This window comes from Alexandromys fortis, unplaced genomic scaffold (genome assembly GCF_014885135.2).
Source record: "Alexandromys fortis isolate MF-2015 unplaced genomic scaffold, M_Fortis_MF-2015_v1.1 scaffold_99, whole genome shotgun sequence".
NCBI classification, from domain to species: domain Eukaryota; kingdom Metazoa; phylum Chordata; class Mammalia; order Rodentia; family Cricetidae; genus Alexandromys; species Alexandromys fortis.
Genome location: NW_026067982.1, coordinates 6,002,837 through 6,022,624, shown reverse-complemented (window position 1 = coordinate 6,022,624; position 19,788 = coordinate 6,002,837). Strand labels below are relative to the sequence as shown.

The window sequence follows — 19,788 nt, the reverse complement described above, 5'->3', positions numbered from 1 at the left end:
TTTTTTTTTTTTTTTTTTTTTTTTGAGACAGGGCTTCTCTGTGTAACAGCTCTGGTTATCCTGGAATTTGCTCTCTGGACCAGGCTGGCCTCAAATTCACAAAGATCCATCAGCCTCTCCCCTCCCCATGTTGGTATTAAAGGTGTATGCCACCACCACCACCAGGCCAACTTTCTGATTTGAAACTTACTGCCGAAGTCAGTGTGATGCTGATATAAAATATAAAAAGTATATTAATGTGATGCTGGCTTAATAATATAGTATACAAACCCATAAAAATTTGGCCAAATGAGTTTCAGCATGAGCATGAAGATTGTTTGGTCCCCAACATTAGTACTGGAGAAATTTGAGGTCCACAAACAAAAGAATGATGCTGTACCCTTAACTATGCATGAAAATTAACTCAAGTTTTTAATACCAAGAGAGCAGGATTTAGTATTGATTTCTTAGATATAACCAAAAGCAACATAGGTAACAAAAGTAAAATTGATAATTTTAGATTATATAAAAAGCAAGGATACAATCAAGAGATTAGAAAGGCATTCATGAAATGTAATGAAATTGTAACTTGTAGATTTTATAAAGGATTAAAACAGACTATATATAAAGAACTCCTACATTTCATTAACAAAAAACTGATTTAAAAAAATAGGCAAAAGACATGAATACAAGCTTCATAGGCAGATTTTAAAAAAAATGCTCAACCATTCAATTAACTAGGGAGATACAAATGAAAGCCATGTTGTTTTTCATACCTATCAGGATGTGTGTGTGTGTGTTATAAAAACAGAAAGTAACAACTACTGACATGGATGCAAGAAATGTAACTGGTGATTGCCAGTGGATAAATAAATTGATATGTCCACTATGGAAATGTATATGACAATTTCTAAAAATGATAGACATTTGCAGGAACTTAATTTGTAGCAGCATAATTCACATTAGTCAAAAAGTAGAGGTAGCTCCAGAGTTTATATGCATGAATAGTTGAATAAAATGTCCTATGAACTTGGCATGATGGCACATGCCTACAATCCAGCACTTGCTAAGCTTAGGCAGAGATTGTCAAATGTGATAGCAGCACAGGGTATGTAGCAAAAACCTTTGTCAAGAAAATTTGTATATACATATGGACTAGCACTCATGAATTCACAGGAGCTCTGGCTGTTGGTACAAGATCAAGCCAGCCTATATTTAACATGTGCTGCGGAATAATCTTTTTGTATACTGTGAGGATGTGTCACTCTGACTGGTTTACTAAAAATCTGAACAGCCAATAGCTATGCAGGATCTCCAGGCACAGAGGATACTGGGAAGAAGAACAGTGGAGACACCGGGAGACGCTGAGCAAGCAGGATGGGCAATACAGGGATGAGGTAATAAAGTCACAAGACAGAAAGTAAATTAACTGAAGTGGGTTAAGTTATAAGAGTTAGTTGGAAACAAGCCTAAGCTATCAGCTGAGCTTTCATAACTAATAATAAGTCTCTGTGTCATTATAGGGGAGCCGGCAGTCTCAATGAAAACTCTGCCTACAAATACGGGTAGGGAAAGGGCTCATGAAGCCCACTCTAGCTGAGAATGTGCTGACAACTCGATGGCTTCTGGGGGAGGGAGAGTCAGTTTTCATGACGATGTGGTTCCTGGTAGGTCAGCCATGCTCTGGTGGATGGCCCCATAGCTGGCACAAAGTGAATACAGGGTTATTTAAAGAGGACAGAAAGTTGGGAGTTGGTGGGTGGATCTGAGAGAATTAGAGGTGAATATTATCAGAATAAATTGTATGACATTCCCAAAGAATGAATACCACATTAATACAGATGACCTGAAAATAACTTTTTGTTGTACTTGTGTCACCATCTCAAATAGTTATTTGTTCACATTTATTTGTTTATTGATTGACTGACTGATTTTTCGAGACAGGGTTTCTCTGTGTGACAGTCCTGGATGTCCTAGAATTCATTCTGTAGATCAGGCTGGCCTCGAACTCCGCGATCTGCCTGCCTGTGTTTTCCAAGTACTGGGATTAAAGGCATGTGCCACCACCCCTCAGTTTATATACATTTATTTTTAATTTTTACTTATTCATTTATGTTTCCCAGGCTGACCTGGCCTCAAACCTCTGAACACAAAGCAATCCTCCTGCCTCAGCCTCCTGAGTAGCTGGACTATGCCATCACATCACCTCCCATTTGCTCTGGCAAATACGTAAAACACATGAATCTAAACTCAAAACAAATGAAATCAAGTACAGGAAGTTTAACTTCCAGCTTCTTTCATCCCATTTTTTCCTTCCCAAATAATAATTGCTGTTTTATCTTTACACTGTTTCATTTTGAAAATAAACATATATATGTTAAGTATGCATACATATAGATACATATGCTTCATATATCCATATATATGAATGCAATTTCACAGCCCTTCTCTATTTTAAGTGCATATCTTGCTTCTCCTTAATAATACACCCTAGAGATTACTTCATAGATGCTCACAGAAACTGCCAGCACTCCATTCACATTCACAGCTATAGATGACTCCAAGCACTCAGTACTGGCTATGTGGAACACTACTTTAGCAACCAGATAGCTACTGGTGGATATTTCATTATTTCAAATTTTGCTATCTTCAACAACACTAAAATGAACAGACTACTACAGTTGGCATTTGTTGTTATTTGATTTTCAATACAGGGTTCTCTGTGTAGTCCCTCGCTGTCCTAGAATTCACTCCACAGACGACCAGGCTGGCCTCAAACTCAGAGATCTGCCTGCCTTTGTCTCCCAAGTACTGGGATTACAGGAGTGAGTGATCAACACCTGACACTGCTACTATTTTTATCATCTGTAAATTTATCATCAGGCTAGACTACTAGTCTGCTGTGAGGTTAAGACAAAGGATAATCACTTATATAATTGTGCTAGGTGCTATAAATTGCCTCCTCACAAGAACTATTATTAACCTACAAGAGAACCTGTTTTCTCTACAACCTTGCCAAGAAAGTATGTATTAAATTTTAGGTACCTTTGGCAAATGGAGCAATAAGAAATGTTATTCCAATGTCGTCTTATCATGTATCTAGCCTATAAAGTAGAATGAGTATTTAACATTTTAAAGATTATATACATTTCATTTTAAGGTGCTCTCTTTTCATTTTACTTATTTATCATTTATGTGATTTGTGTGTGGTACAAACGTGTGCAGGTGAGCTTGTCTATGTATATGTGTGGAGGCCAGAGGGATGACATTAGGCATCTTTCCTATTGCTCTCCACAAGGTCTCTCACTGAACCTGGGCCTCACCATTTTGGCTAGGCTTGCTGGCTACGGTGCATTTGGGATCTGTCCGTCTCTGACCCGTGTTCTGGTTACATGTGAGCGTATAGGAGCTCACAGCTGGCTTTTCTGTAGGTGCTGGGATACAAACTCCAGTCCTCTTGCTTGTACAGCAAAAACTCTTTTAACTGTTGAGCCACTTCTGTAGTTGAATGCAAAGTATCGAAAATGAATTAAATTGGTAGGATACAATTGAACACAGTTAATGCTATTTAACTTATTAAAACATTTGTTTATTTATTGTGTGAGTATGTGTGTGTATACATGTGCATGCACTCATGCATCATGGTACACATGTGGGAGTCAGAGGAGAACTTGTAAAATCCAGTTCTCTCCTCTACCATGGGAGTTCAGGGAAACCATGGGAGTTCAGGGAATTGAATTCAGACTATCAGGTTTGGTGGCAAGTGGCTACCCCCTGTCCAGCTTAAAACAACTCACACAATGTAACTAAATAATCTGACAGGAATTCATCCAGGATCACTGTGTTTTGAGGACAGGTCACTCGATGAAGTATCAGGGCTTCCAGTCATCAGAGCTCCCCCACAGATATAGAATTAAGTCTATATCAGTACATAGTAGGATCTTCTCTTTGAAAAACTGGTGAAATCTAAGGGCTATGAATCTAATTTCCTCTTGATTCAGACTATCCTTTCTCTAGCTTTCATTCACTTTCATCATTACCATGTTTTCCTTTTGTCTAAGGTGTCTGATTTTCCAGAAGCTGTCTCCCCAGGCCCTGCCCCCTGACCTCTATTCACCTGCTTTACTAATATTCTGCCTTTGCTTTTCATTTTCTCCTTTAAGCCTCTCCTATCAGGAGAAAGGTTTTTTTCTTTTTTGTCTTCATTTTTACAGAGAGTCTCATGTAGATCAGGCTGGCCTTGAATTCCTGCTCTTCCCCCGTCTCCAGAATACAGCCATTTTCTACCACCCTTGGATGGGAAAAACTTAGCATTATTGTACCTTTAGAAAATCTTGGTTGATCCTTCACTTCTTAGAGAATAAAACCCAAACTCCTCAACTGTGATTCAACTCCATTGTAGTCATTTTACCTATCTAACACTGGTTCACAAGCCCTGTATTCCTCTTCTTCATTCCTAATGTTCTGTTATTCAACTCTCCTTTTCTCTGTGGAAAATGACCCACTTGTGCTGTGGAATGGTCTTTCTGTACGCTGTGAGTATGTGTTGCTCTCACTGAGTGATTAATAAAGCTATTTTGGTCTATGGCAAGGCAGGATAGAGCCAGGTGGGAAATGCAAGCAGAGATGCAGGAGAAGAAGGGTAGAGTCTGGGAGATGCTAACCATCTGCCAAGGAAGCAAGACATGTAGAAAATGAGGTAACGCCACAGCCACATGGCAAAGCACAGATAGAAACATGGGTTAATTTAAATAAGAGCTAGCTAGTAATAAGTCTGAGCTGAACATTTATATTAAGCCCCTGAGTGTTTATTTGTGAACTAGCAGGCAGGATAAAAACCTCCAATTACAAATGGTGTACCAATGTGAGTCTCTTGAATTTCCATAGGGCATGAGAAAGGTTTTCTTTTCTTTTCTTTCTTTCTTTCTTTCTTTCTTTCTTTCTTTCTTTCTTTCTTTCTTTCTTTCTTTCTTTCTTTCTAAAAAAAAAAGAGAAGGTGGATCCCTACAAGAGTTTCTGTGGGACAGTGAGTCCTTGAGTAGCTAGTACATTAAGTAGGAACAAAAAAACTAAGTAAAAATGCCTGCCACAGCGAAAGCATTGGGATTCTAAAGCTCTAGGAAAGGTTTAATGCAGTTTTCAGTCATTAACCTCTGACTGGGCATGAGCTTTCAGGACCTAAGAAGTGGGCGGAGCAAGTTGCCAAGGCTGGAGGCAGAGGTCCACACTGCTTAGCAGTTTAAAGGTTAACATGGTCAAAAAAAAGGCTAAAAGATACACAGTAAAAGAGGTCCAGACTGTAAAACCTCTAAAAAGGTTCCAATATGTTTTATAATGTGCATAGGCTTAAGAAAGAAATAAAAGGGTATTGACAGTTATAGAAAGGAATAAACAATTCAAAAATAATATAATAAAGTCTTTAAACAGAGAAATAAAATAACAAAAGATAAGTCACATAGAGATGGAAAATACACAGGGAGTCTGAATCCTGTGTTGATTTTACATTTTTTGATGGCTGATAGGCTAGAAACAGTTGCTGGGAGACATGGGATTGAAAGAGAGATTGATAAAATATACCAATCTAAGTATTTTAAAAATGTCTTAACTTTAGAACAGAAAAATGTATTTGTAAAATGGACCTTAAAAGATGCATTACTTTGGAGAACTGGTTTTGCTTTTATTTTCACAGGAAACAAAACAGGATTTGTCCCAGGTTAAGATGGACCAGATTTGATCAAGGGAGACTTCCTGAACCTTTACAGGTGATTATCTATCAGCAAAGGTTATAACTGGTCTTCCCAGGACTTGGCCATTATTTCAAATTTTCTCAGGATTCCCATAAGATTATCAGCAACACCAATCAGCAGGAAGTAGTCTAGAGAACTATGCCCCAATTCCCAAAATATTGTTTATGTTTGTTTTCATTCAAAGGGGTTGGTTATAAATTGTTATTGGTCATAGTCAATCTCTTTTTGAAAGAAGAAAGGAAGACATGATGTAGAAACGTATGATGTGGTTATGATGGGAGAAAAGGGTAGATTATTGAATCTACTTTTATTCAGAAAACAACTGTTAATCTCAAAATAGTTTAACTGATATGAATTTTAATTTATTGATATAAATTTAAGGTCAATTTTGTTATACTGTATATATAGTCCTTTTGTTTAAGGTATTATGTTTATGCAGCTAATTTAAAAATATAATATATAATTAAAATACAAATTAATAGTCATCTATAATAGTCAAATTTATAGGCGTATGTTAGGTATACAAAAATATATTTCAGTTAAGTAATCTTCAAACACTTCAAAGATTTACAGAATATGGCATTTAAAATGTTTTAAGAACTTAGACTAAAAAAACCCACAAAAAATAAAAACAAACAAACAAAAAACAAACAGAAAAAGAACTTAGACTTTTCTTGACAGTGAGACACGTTTGCTCTAGGCAGCACTAATTACTTCAAAGAAGATGATGGGCATCAAAGAAATTCATTATGGAGTTTACTTTCAGTGTTACAAGGTTAGCCATTTGGGCAAGAAACTATTCTTTTCGGGACTGCTTGACAGTATGCTGTATAAACTGGACATTCAGGACCCACAGAAAAGTGACTGCTAAACTTTGCAAAAACAAAGTGGAATGGTCCTTCAGGTTCCAGCTTCTCAGAAGAAACTGCCAGACATTCTGCAGTACACAGAGGAAAGCGATTGATGAACTTTGTTAATACAGGTAAGACAGTCCTTCACATTTTCTGCTTCACTGAAAAGTCTGCCAGATATTCTGGGCCTGTAGGCTGAAGATGGGTGCCCCAATGTTATAGAAAAACTTTGGGTGACTGTCCAGGCAGGCAGATGTCTTTGTCATTTCTAGAGTTTCGGAAGTTGCTTAAAATGCACACTTCCTGTTTATTCAGGTAATATATCCTCTGGGGTCTTTGATGGAGTTAAAGACTAGATAGTTATAGTTTTCATTAGTCACAATTAAAGCATAGATATGAAACTTTAGACTCACAAACAGAATAGATGACATTTTCTTTAATTTTGTCAAATACAATAGACTGGATATTGTAACTGATTCTTGCTTGCTGTTTTGTTTTATGTAATTTTACTATGTTAAAGTAAAAAGCTTCCTTTCTGATTAGACAGAAAGAGGGAAATGCTGAGGGAAATGTCTTTCTGTATGCTATATGTGTTTCTCTCTTATACTGGTTGATAAATGAAACTACTTTGGTCTATGACAAGGCAGGATAGAGCCAGGTGGAAAATCCAAGCAGAGATACAGGAGAAAGGAGGAGTCCGGGAGACGCCAGCCAGTCACAGAGGATGCAAGACATGTAAAAATAAGGTTAACAAGCCATGAACCACGTGGCAAAACACAGATGAGAAATATGGTTTAATTTAAATATAAGAGCTAGTTAGTAATAAGTCTGGGTCATCGGCCAAACATTTATAATTAATATAAGCCTCTGAGTGATTATTTGGAAACTAGAGGGTGGGAGAGAAACCTACAGTTGCATACTTGCCTGAAATTTCCCTTCGGTATGTCTGATGAAGTCTTTCTTATTCTTTGAAATGATATTCAGCTCTACCTCACTGATAGAGGGTCTCAACTCCTCACTACACCTCATGCATATACATATTAAAGCAAGAAATATTAAAGCATTTACAAATTTAAATACTTTATAATTTATATGCATCTTCAAAGAAAATTTCCCAAGAAGTTATTTTAAACTTAGGAGGCTGTTAGCTTGTGAAAAATTATATCTGACTTATTCTTCAACATTAAAATAATTTTATTTTACTGCTTTAGAAATTAAATTTGACTTCTTTAGGATTAAAGACTGCTGTTTAATTCTGACAATCTGAGTGGACTGAGATGTCTAGGAAATGAGTACTGCACACTGCTGGGTGCCTATGATGCATCTCCAGAGAACATGAGGTGATTAAGGCTCTGGTTTTAACAGTTGTTCACACAGTTCACTGATGGAATGGAATCTGAGCAGACCATTCGGGGATGGTGAGATTGTAGGAGGCAGGGCCTAATTGGAGGAAGCAGGCCCCTAGGAGTTGGAGGGTATCTATTTTTTCTCTTCTTTTGGATAAAGTCTCGCATAGCCCAGGTTGGTCTCAAACTCACTATATAGACAAGGATAACCTCGAGTATCTGCTTTTTCAGTCTCTAAGCATGTATAGCACTACACACACTTGAAGTGTATCCTGTCTGTGCCCCATCTCTCCTCTTTGCTTCCTGGTTGCCATGATGTGAGTAGCTTTTCCCTGCCAGGTCCTTCCTCCATGTTTCTTCTCTGTCATAGGCCTAAAGGACATGGAACCTGGTGACTGTGGACTTAAACCTCTGAAGCAAGCTGGGCGGTGGTGGCGCACGCCTTTAATCCCAGCACTCGGCAGGCAGAGGCAGGCGGTTCTCTGTGAGTTCGAGGCCAGCCTGGTCTACAAGAGCTAGTGCCAGGACAGGAACCAAAAGCTACGGAGAAACCCTGTCTCAAAAAACAACAAACAAACAAAAAAGAAACACACACACACACACACACACACACACACACACACAAAAACCAAACCAAACCAAAACAAACAAACAAACAAAACCTCTGAAGCAGTGAGCCAAAAATCTTCCTCTTCCCTTGTTTGTATCAGTTATTCTGTCACAGTGACTAAAGGTTTAATACAAGTGTACAATATTAATCATGGAATTGTTTTAAAAATTTACAACTCTCACTGAACGATAGTGGTGCACACGCCTTTAATCCCAGCTCTCAGGAGGCAGAGGCAGGTGGATCTCTCTGAGTGTTTGAGGCCAGCCTGGTCTTGAAAAACAAAAAAGACAAAACAAAAAGGAAAATTTTACAACTCTCAAAATCGTCATGAACTTTTTCAATATAAAAGTACCAGACATTACTGTTTTGTGTAAAATAACTCCCACTCAATGTTTCAAAGGTCTAAGCTGGGCTGGTGAGTTAGTGGATAAAGGTGCCTGTTGTACAAGCCCGACAATATGAGTTCAATCCCTAGAACCCATGGTAGAGGAGAGAACCAATTCCTGACAGTTGTCCTCTGCCCTCCACATGCATGTAGTAGGGTGTGTGTGTACATACACACAGTAAACAATCCACCTTGTTATTATTAGTCACACAATATTTTAAGTATTTTGACAGTTTTTCAGGAAGACACACAACAGAATTAGCAGTAAATTCAAAGGTGAACTAGTTGGTTTTCATAGTACATGTAAAATGATCTACAGTAAAACTTACGAGCCCATGTTGGAAGTGTGGTCTCCTGAGTAGCATGTTATGTAGTAAGCACAGCATCAAGACAGAATTTTGTGAGGAACATTTCAGTTTTCCTTTCAACTCAGCCTTTTTTTTCTTGCTAATAGTTCAGGCTTCTTTTTTCTTCCCAGTCTTTTTCTTCTTCTTTTTAATAGCCTAAGGTTCCAACCAATTGAGCTGCTGCCACCTTCACATTAAACTTTAATAAGCTAAGCTTTTTAAGCCACATAAAAATTTCATCAAGCATTTCTCAACCTCAGGGAAAATGGAAGGAGGAAAAAAGGTCAGAACATCACTTTCCACTCAAGTATCGTCTGGAGAGGGACGCTATGAAGGGAACCGCAACAAATGCTAAGAAACAAGCGCCCTTTGTGGCCGGTGCCAGATGGTGAATTTTTTACTCCTTCATTACATATAGGCCCCACCGAGGGTGCTAATTAATGCCCGATCATCAGACACCAGGCTCCTAGGACAACCACGAGCATCTCAAAGCCCTCTGGATATATCCCATTCAGCTCTCACATTATCATTGGCTTCCTGATTAAAATGTTTTCAGAAGAACTCCTGATTATCTTACCTTTGGTGTTCCATGTGGCATTTAATGATATTTATAATTCATAAGGTATTTAATAATAACAAACTCATCTTCAATTTTTTTTTAAAGCTAGCATATACTATCATTCCAAGGAAAGAGGAAGGGCTGCCAAGAGCCTTGGCCTTAAATGGACACTGGGTGCTGAGCTCTCTGGGCTCCCTTACTACCCAGCCCCACCGATTCCCAACAATGTGCTGCAGCAGTCTTCAGCCCAGAATGGCCTAAGTCAAGAGAAAACCTGTTTGTCCTCACCAAAATATCTGGAAAAGAGGGGACTTATTGTCAGAAAACCTCCAGAGCATTGTCTGTTCTATTTTAGCCAAATGCCAAAGAGGAAACATTACTCTCCCGCCCCCCCCAACATGGCCCTTCTTGAACTCAGTGAGAGAAGGTGATTTCCCAGACCTAGCTGCTCAAAGGAGCAAGTCGAGTGCACTGACCTCACACACCTCTAGTACATGCCACCAATGGCAGAACACACATGTTCTTCTGCATACATTAAGCACCATGATTAACCACACTTAGGGTCATAACCAAGTCTAAGAATTAGAAAAGAACTGAAAACAGTATTTCTCTGATCATAATGCAAGCAAATAGGTATCATTAGCACTACTTCACAGCAGATTCCCTAAACAACCGGATATGAAGCACTTCTTAATACACAGGTTGAAGAAGAAGGCTGGGTGTGCTGGTGCATGGCTGCCATCCCAGCACTCGGGGCCGGAGGCAGGAGAATACAGAATTGAATGTAAGCACATGTCAGAACCTATGAGGCAGAACTATAGCTTTAGTACTTCCTTAGAAGTGCTGACAGAAATTTATAGCAAGATACTTGCATTAGAAAAGAAACTGCTTCAGACAAATGAACTGTAGACTTAACTCTAAAATTTAATAAATACTTTAAACATTTAGAGGAGAGGAGGAAATCTTTGTGAAACAAAGAGCTTTAAAAAAAAACCCAACCATTTGTTTTCCAAGGCTGTTAAAGTAGCTGAATAGACAAACTGCAGATGAGGAAAAAAGCACCTGAAGGCACATGACTGTCAAAGCAATACCATATCTACACTACAGAGAGTTTAAAAACTCAACAGCAAGGAGCTGGAGATGGCTCGGTGGTTAAGAACACTACTTGCTCTTGCAGAAAACTTCAGTTTGATTCCTAGCACCCATGTGGTTCACAACTGCCTGTAACACCAGTCCCAGAGAATCTGACACCCTCTCTGGTTTCCTTGGGCATTATATCCATGTGGTGCACAGACATGCATCTGGGCAAACATATAAAACATAAATAAATAAAATATATAAAAAATCCACAACAGTAAAAGACAATTCAGGAAAAAAAATGGGCAGGAGACTTAAGTGGCCATTTCATTGAAGCACTTGAAAAAATGATCAGGGCGGGGTGCTGGCTGCCAACACAGTGCCAGCTATATAAGCATGAGGACCTGCATCTGCATTTCATCATCCAAAGCCTGGGTGCAGTGGGACACATCTGTAACCCCGGCACACTTAATTCTGACCTCTGGCTTCAACACATATGCACAATATGCTTACACAGAACACACATGCATGCATGCAAGATGTTCAATTATGACCACTGGAGAAATGCACATTATAATAGTAAAAGAAACGTACACCAAATGTCTAGACATGGAGGAACTGAACTAGTCACACACTACCGGCAGGAATGTAAAATAATGAAGCCACTTTGGAAAAGGACAGTTTTTTTTTTTTTTTAAAATACTGGTACACATCTTTAATCCCAGAACTCGGAAGGCAGAGGCAGATGGATCTCTGTGAGTTGGAGGCCAGCCTGGTCTACAGAGTGAGTTTCAGGAGAGCCAGGGCTACACAGAAAAACCTTGTCTTAAAAAAAACAACAAGAAAAAAACATAAACTAAACATTTACTTATATTGTGTTCAGAAGTTCTTTTTATTACAAGGAAATGAAAACTCATGGTTAGATAAAAACCTGTTCATGAATATTCATAGCTATTTTATTATACCCCCAAACTGAAAATAATTCAGGTATTCTTCAATAAGTGAATGGCTAAGTAAATTATAGTACATCCACACCATAGAATACTACTCACCAATGAAAAGAGCTATTGATGTATACAGTTTGTAAGGACTTCCTGGAACTATGCTGAGTGAAGATGAAGAAACCCAGCTCTCCAGGTAAAGTCTATACATCATTTTTTTTTTCAAGACAGGGTTTCTTTGCATAGCTCTGGTTGTCCCGGAACTAGTTCTCTGTAGACCAGGCAGGCCTTGAACTTACCAAAATCCACCTGCCTCTGTCTCCCAACTGCATCTCTCAAGTGCACACACCACTACCACCTGGCTATACAACATTCTTGAAATGACAACACCAGAGATGGGGAACAGGTTAGTGGTGGTGAAGGGTTAGGGAAGAAGGAGTCTCTGGCTATGAGACAGCAGATGACCTTTTCCTTATGGCTTCACCGTGGTGAGTTCATGAATCTGCATGTGATGGAGTTGAACAGAAGCACACACATGCACATGCATGAACACAAACCAAACAGGACAGCTCTGCAGACATTAGTGGACTCAGTAACAGCAGTGTACCTGTGCTGTGATCTTCCTACAGTTAGAAGATCTGGGGAAGTGGGTCTCTACTGCTTCTGACAGATCAGAGCAAGGCTACCATTACCCTAAGGCTTAAAAAGAGTTGGTGATACTGACAAAATGCAGACAACCTAGATGGAATCATGAAACACGCCACACTGACAAGTACAAAACACCTGACCTGTGCTCTTCTGAGATGTCACCATCAGGAAACAGAGTAAAAAGACAGCACAATCAAATGTAACCTATATTCTTACCTAAGCAACCTGGGATTTTCTTTGCTATCAAGGACATATCTGAGCAGTGCTGGAGAATCTGAGAGAGCCTACTGGTTAAGAAATGTATCTAAAAAAGTTCATTTTTCTGACTTTGATAACTATACTGTGTTTATGTGAAACAACATTTTCTTCTTCTTCTTCTTTTTTTTTTTAAAACTGAAATGGAGTTTAGCTCAGACTGGCCTGAAACTCACTGTATGGCCCAGCTGGCCTCCAACTCCCTAGGGCGGGGATTACAGGTGTGTACCACCACCCTGACATGTTTTTGTTATTGGTTTTGTTTTAAATACATTATATAAAGACGCATTTAAGATGTATGATCACAGGATCCTCATGGATTATGGCTGTTTAGAGTACTGGTTAGCTCACCTGGTTCCTGTCGCGAGCATTTGTGTACCTGATCTTCTGAATGAAGTAGAATATGAGCCACGCTGAAGAAATAATCATCAAAACAATAAAGGATATTGACACGAAGACTAGAGAGCCACGGCTGAAGTTCTTTGGCGGCATTCGAGTTCCAACAGCTATTGTCATTTGTACAGAGATGTTTTTCTCCAGATAACTCAAAATATCTTTACCCCTCAATTCTGTTATCATGACAGCAATAATATCTCCCGTGCCTGTAATGTAAAACAAACACACAGACTCAAGTGACAGCTGAAATTCATAGACATCAAGTTAATATACATATATGTTCCCTGGAGAAATTAACACAACTTCTGCTAAAGAGAAAGGTTTGCAGACTCCACTGTTCAGCTGACATGAGGCTGCAGGTGTGCACACTCACAGGAGTGGGAACATATGCAGTACTCCAGACAAGTAGGTAAGGCATAAAACACTGTAGTCTTACTTATTCATGACCTGCCTTACAGCTGCATCAAGAAACATGAAGCCAGCCCCCTGTGACTTAATCAGGATGGGTTACAGTATAAAAGATCTTGAGAAAAGGCTGTCACTTATGGCATAGATAGGTGCTTCTCACATGTATTGCTGAGCAACAACTGTGTTTAGAACAGGGAATATATAGAAGCACATGTCTTAGGACACATGCTTGGCTATAGTGACTTACAGTACCAAATGGCAACATCTTTTACTGGTAACATTTGAAACTAACCTTGGTTTTCTGTCTAGAACTAACTAATCAAGCTCTTTCCACAGCCCGTCTGGATCTCAAACTCAAGATTTTCCCTACACAATTTGGAGACAGCATCTCATGTTGCCCAGGCTGGCCTCAAACTTGAATATTCTGTGTCAGTCCCATCACATCTAACCATGTGCAGTGCACTCAAGTCCTCTAGGCAGGTCCAAGTTTCAAATTTCTGGACTAGCAGCAGAATGGAACCCAAAGCTTCAGCTTCTAATAGCTGTTCAGAGGTCTGCCCACAGGCACAAATTCTGTAAATTAACTACAAGGATGGTTCAGTTGTTTTTCTAAGCCCTATTCTTGTATGATTCCAGGGGGCAGCAATAAGTCAAAGCAAGCAACCACTCCCCTGAGGATAGCACAGGTCACTATCCCTTTTGTCCTCTGGTAGGGAATAGTTTCCTACTTTATATAAGGAGGCAGGGGAAGCTTCTCTACCACATGCAACTGTCAGCAGCTGTTCTTTCCTAAGGGAAAGTTAAGTGTCACAACATGCAACTCCCTCCCGCCACCCCAAGACAGGGTTTCTTTGTACAACAGTGTTGGCTGTCCTGGAACTCTGCAGACCAGGTTGGCCTCAAAACTCAAGAGATCCTCCTGCCTCTGCCTCCAGAGTGCTGGGATTAAAGGCACCACCACTGCCTGGCCACAACATGCAACTTTTATAATATATCTTTTCCAAAGAACCCAGAAAAAGACTGGAGGCTAGGCTTCCCATTTATTTTGGGGAAAAAGAAAATTATAACCACTTACATGAATACGAAGAAAGGTTATATATCTAAATAGAAAATACCCCCTAAAAACAAGAAGAGTACATCAAAATTTGACCTTTTGAAGGCTCTTTTGATAAATATTAAAGACATTTATTTGGTTTTGTTTAGCAGTCAAGATAATATGTAACAAACTCAAAAACAAAAGTTTTAAGAAAGATATGGTACAATGGAATATATATTCATGTAGCATTGTATTTAAAACTGTTTTAGTCATTTTATCAGAGCAGTAGTTTATCAGTTTTTTTACTTAAAAACTATAAACAAAAACAAAACTGCAAAATTAAAGTTAGCATTATTAATACCTGCCTCTGGTCAATAAGCTAAAGAAAAAAAATCATAAAATAATGCTAAATCAGTTTAAATTTACATCTAAAAACCTTAAGTTTGTGCTTTTACAATGTTGTTCAACAGGCATAATCTGTGGTGTAGAATACCAGGTATGGCTATAAAGTAACTGAGACGGATCCCACAAACGACATATGACAATCAGTCTCATTGCTTTATAATCACACCAAGTACAATTGGTTCTAGAAATCAGTTCTGAGGCTCCCTCTTGAAGACTCAAGCTGGAAAAGTAGTGGGAGAGCTGCACAGTTAGCCAAAGGAACCAGTCCAGTAATTTCATTTAAGCAAACACTAAATGGATGAGTCAACTATTCTCAACAGAAGAGCTGTTTGGGAAAGAAACATTTAATTAGTTCAAAACCAGTCAATATTCACTGAGCACATACCACGATCAAGGTTTTCTTTCTTTTTTTTTTTTTTTAGGTTTTCTTTCACTTCTTTTAATTTTTATTTTTCTTTCACTTCTTAAGCGATAAAGAAATTACCTGATGTTAACTAACATGAAAAGTACACCGACTCTCAGGAGGGCAAGAGTGACTGAATCTTGATATAGCCTTATTATCCTAGCACAAGGAAGAGACTGGGGAGGGCTGGCAAAGGAGACTGAAAAAGATCAAATAAAAAGTCCCAGCTGCACACTCAGATACTAATACAGTACACTGCAGACCTCTCTCTCCAACACTTGCAGCTGAGTTGGGCTCAAAGAATCTAAGAGGGCTCAGACACTTAAACATTTGGGGATGGAGGCTAAAGAGATGACTCAATGGTTAAGAGCACTGGCTGTTCTCGCAGAGGAGAGGGTCTGGTGCCCAGCACTCACATGGCAGCTCGTAACCACTGTAATTCCAATTCTAAGGAGAATTGACACTCTTCTGGCCTTTGAGAGCTCTTGCACACAAGGTGCACATAGACTCATGCGGGTACACACACATATACAAAAAGGGGTAAGTAAACCTTAAACACAAAACAAAAAAAGATCTTGGGAGTATTGATCCAGATTCAGAAGGGATGATGACAGAGAAATTTTAACACTCAGGATTAAATCAGAATTAGAACAGCAGTGATTGGTAGGAAAGAAGGATTCATTAACTAGAAAGACGAAAGCATTTAAGCAGACATAAAATATTAGTTACATCCACCACTATGCCTATGTTCTGCAACACCAAGACAAAGCTTTGGAATTCCATGCATTTTAACAATCAGGTACCTATGTATTCTTAACTGCTGAGCCATCTCCCCAGTCCCCGTACTTTAAGAAACAGTTTCAACACTATGGGAACATTTATGTACCCTTTGTTTAGGTTTGCAAACAGGAAACACTTTATCTTTTCTACATCTGTTTCTTTTGGCTGGACAAATTGAGAGTAGATTACAACCAACAGGACATTACAATCTTTAATAACTCAGCAATTTCTACTAAAATAAGGTTAATTCAGATGCTCACAATTAACTAATTCTACTAAAATTACTTCTGATAAAATAATATAGTGTCTAATAAACTTCATATTCAAACAAGGGCTGTGAATACCATACCTGGATATCTTGTCTCATTATAGTTTCCTTTGATCTTAAATAGTTTAATTGTTTTAGTTTACTGTTCATGAAACTGACTTAAAAATATATAGATTTTATTTATTCATTGTATTTGTGTGTGTAAATGTGCCATGATGCATCTGGGTGAGAGGAAAATTTGCAGGAGTTAGTTCTCTCCTACTAAGTGGACCCCAAGGGACAAAACTTAGGTTGCTAGGCTTGGTGGGAAGTGCTTTTGGGTCTCGCCATTCCTGTTTTTCTTTTTCAAGACAAGGCCTTCCTTATGTAGTCCAAGGTGGCCTCAAAACCCGCTACAGCTGAAGATCACCTCATGGCCATGATACTCCTGCCGTAGTGGTGAAACTCCTGTTTCCACCTCTAGCAATGGGACTACAGGTGTTAATCACCAAGCTGTCTTTCTGAAGAGTACTGCCCTTTCTGAAGAGTCTAAGGCAGATATTTTGAAAATGCCTTTCTATTTGTGCTCATTTGATCAGTTCCTGATGGATGTCCTTTTATTGTTGGTATGAGAACTATGAGGTAATTCTTCCTTCCTTTCCTCCCTCCCTCTCCAGGGAGTCACCTCAGGAAGCAAATAGTGGTTTTACTTTTATTACTGATAGCAAACTTTATGACTTGAATAACTAGTACTTTCCAGATTTTATTGTAAATAAATGTATTTCTATTAATTAATAAACAATCTGTAGAGTGATACTTTCTGATCCTGTTAATAGCCAGAGCCTCAAAAAGCTTTTATTCAATGCTCACAGCATCCACTGATGAAATAATTACTATAATGATATCTACCAAACTGTTATTTTCTAATTTCCAGAAGTGATCTGTCCTTAGAGGCATTTACAATATTTTCTATTCATCTTCCCCACTCCCATGTAAACACAGAAAGAAGTTGGGACTGGTGTTGTACACCTCAGGAGGCTGAGCAAGTTCAAGGGAAACTTGAACAATGACTTAATAAGACATTGTCTCAAAATAAAATAAAAAAGGAGGGTTAAGGTGTGGCCCAGCTGGCAGAGTGCTTGACTAGCATGCACAAAGCCCAGGGTTTGATTCCTAGTACCACACAAAAATCGGGCGTGATGGTTCATGTTTGTAACTCCAGTACTCAGGAGATAGAAGTGTCATCCTCAGCTACACCCGTTATGAGGCCAGCCTGGATATACAAGACTGTCTCCAAAAGCAATAATAAAGTAGTTAAAAAGAAGCTGGGTGTAAAGGGGGACTGCTCTTTTGTTCCCAGCTGCCCAGGCCCAAATAATCACACAAAAACTATATTAATTTCAACACTGTTTGGCATATAGCTCAGGCATATTTCTAGCTAGCTCTTACATCTTAAAGTAACCCTTTTCTATTAACCTATGTATCACCATGAGGCTGTGGCCTACTGGTAAGGTTCCAGTGTCTTTCTCTTTCAGTAGCTACATGGCATCTCCCTGACCCGTCTTCTTTCTCTCTACATTCAGTTTAGTTTTTCTGCCCAGCTCTATTCTGCCCTGCCATAGGCTAAAGCAGCTTCTTTATTAACCAATGGTAATAAAACACTCACAGCATAATCAGTTGGTGGCTCATGTTTATAATCTCTGCATGGAGAAGCTGAGGTAGGAGGATTACACTGAGTTCCAGGATAGCCTGAATTACAGAGTAAAGTCCTTTCGCAAAAACAGTAAATAATTGGTAAGTAAATTTAAAGGCACTGGGGACACAGCTCAGCTGCAGAGGAAAGTGCAGCATGTGTATTACACTAGTCAATTCTCAGGACCACAAAAGCTACTACCACCAATGGCCATAGAGTTACTGAGCCATCTGTCTTTCTGAAAAATGGAGCACCTGACTACCAGATATTCTATATTCCAATGAGTAAAAAGGATGAATGGAAAAATATAACACTTCCATAATTATGCCTACAATAAAAATCAACTTTGAGGTGTCAAATTAGAAACCTCAGAACTACCCTCCTTTGGACTCTGGAATAAGTTCTAAGATTCAAATCTGAGGAAGTTGTATAACCCTTTAGAACCTAAGTTTCTCTTTTCAATAGTTACTGATTGCAAATTTCATGACAGATGGTAACAAATGCTATAGCTAATGGGTTATCTGTTGCTTGCTATTCATAGAAAGTAAAAGGAGGAACTCAAAATCCTACTATAGAATGTAGGACTCCATTCCCTTTTCAACTGTTCTCTACTCGCTCAGGAGGCACTCAGCTACCTGCAGACTAACACTACTCTCCTGCTACAGGCTTACTTGCTTTCTAGAAAATACCATCTCTGTGTAAGATCCCATTTAAAACAGGCCAACAGTTGAATCTGTCTGTTAAGTCCAAGTCACCATGCAAACTCAGACAATTTCAGGAAACTTCCCCTTACAGAAGCTCACTCTCACAGTAAGTTCCTTCAGTAGCACCATTATAACTGGGCAGTTACGGGTAATGGCACTAGAATTAGTCTTACAGAACCCAGTGACCTTTCACATGTTAATCAGAACACCACAAGCTAAATGACAGAGTCTTAAAAATCACTTCAAAGTTCTAGAATAGCTACTGAAATGACAGGTTTAACTCTATACCTACAGCACACTGTTCATCTGTCAAGGGACAGTCAAACCCCATTTTGCTTCCCCTATATTAGTCTAGTCTGTTCACAGATGGTTCTACTGGCTTAAGTATGCAGTTTTTTATTTTTTCATGTTTGGCAGTCATCTTAGTTACTCTTCTATTGCTCTATCAAAATATCATGACCAAACTGACTTAGAAAAGGAAGTTTTTAAAATTGGGCTTATGGCTTCAGAGGGTCAGAGCCCATGACAGCAGAGCAAAGATATGACAGCCGAGAGTTCCCATCCTGATCCTTGCATAGGAGGCAGAGAACACACTGGGAACGTGCAAGTGTTTTAAAACCTCAAAGCCCTCTCCCAATGAGACACCTCCTCCAAGAAGACCACACATCCTAATTCTTCCCAAATAGTATGAACCCATGAGTGGGCATTCTCATTCAAACCATCATAGCAAGGGTGTAGTTCTTTGGCAGAGCACTTGCTCAGTAAGCTTGAGACAGTACATTTTCTCTAGCATTAGAGGAGAGAGAGCATAGTGGTAATTTGTTTCAATTATATATTTCTTGCTGAGATTTGTTACCCTTCCTTCCTTCCTTCCTTCCTTCCTTCCTTCCTTCCTTCCTTCCTTCCTTCCTTCCTCCCTCCCTCCCTCCCTCCCTCCCTCCCTTCCTCCCTCCCTCCCTTCCTTCGTCATA

General features: G+C 39.0%; 1 protein-coding gene across 3 annotated transcripts in view; it reads right to left on the bottom strand.

Moving 5' to 3' along the window:
* Window positions 1–19,788, bottom strand: part of Rnf130 (ring finger protein 130) — a 109,359-nt gene that overhangs the window by 44,601 nt on the left and 44,970 nt on the right. For all 3 annotated transcript variants that reach the window (XM_050158560.1, XM_050158558.1, XM_050158561.1), the window contains exon 3: window positions 13,097–13,347. In XM_050158560.1, coding sequence (XP_050014517.1) covers window positions 13,097–13,347 — 251 coding nt within the window. The remainder of the gene's footprint in view (window positions 1–13,096; window positions 13,348–19,788) is intronic.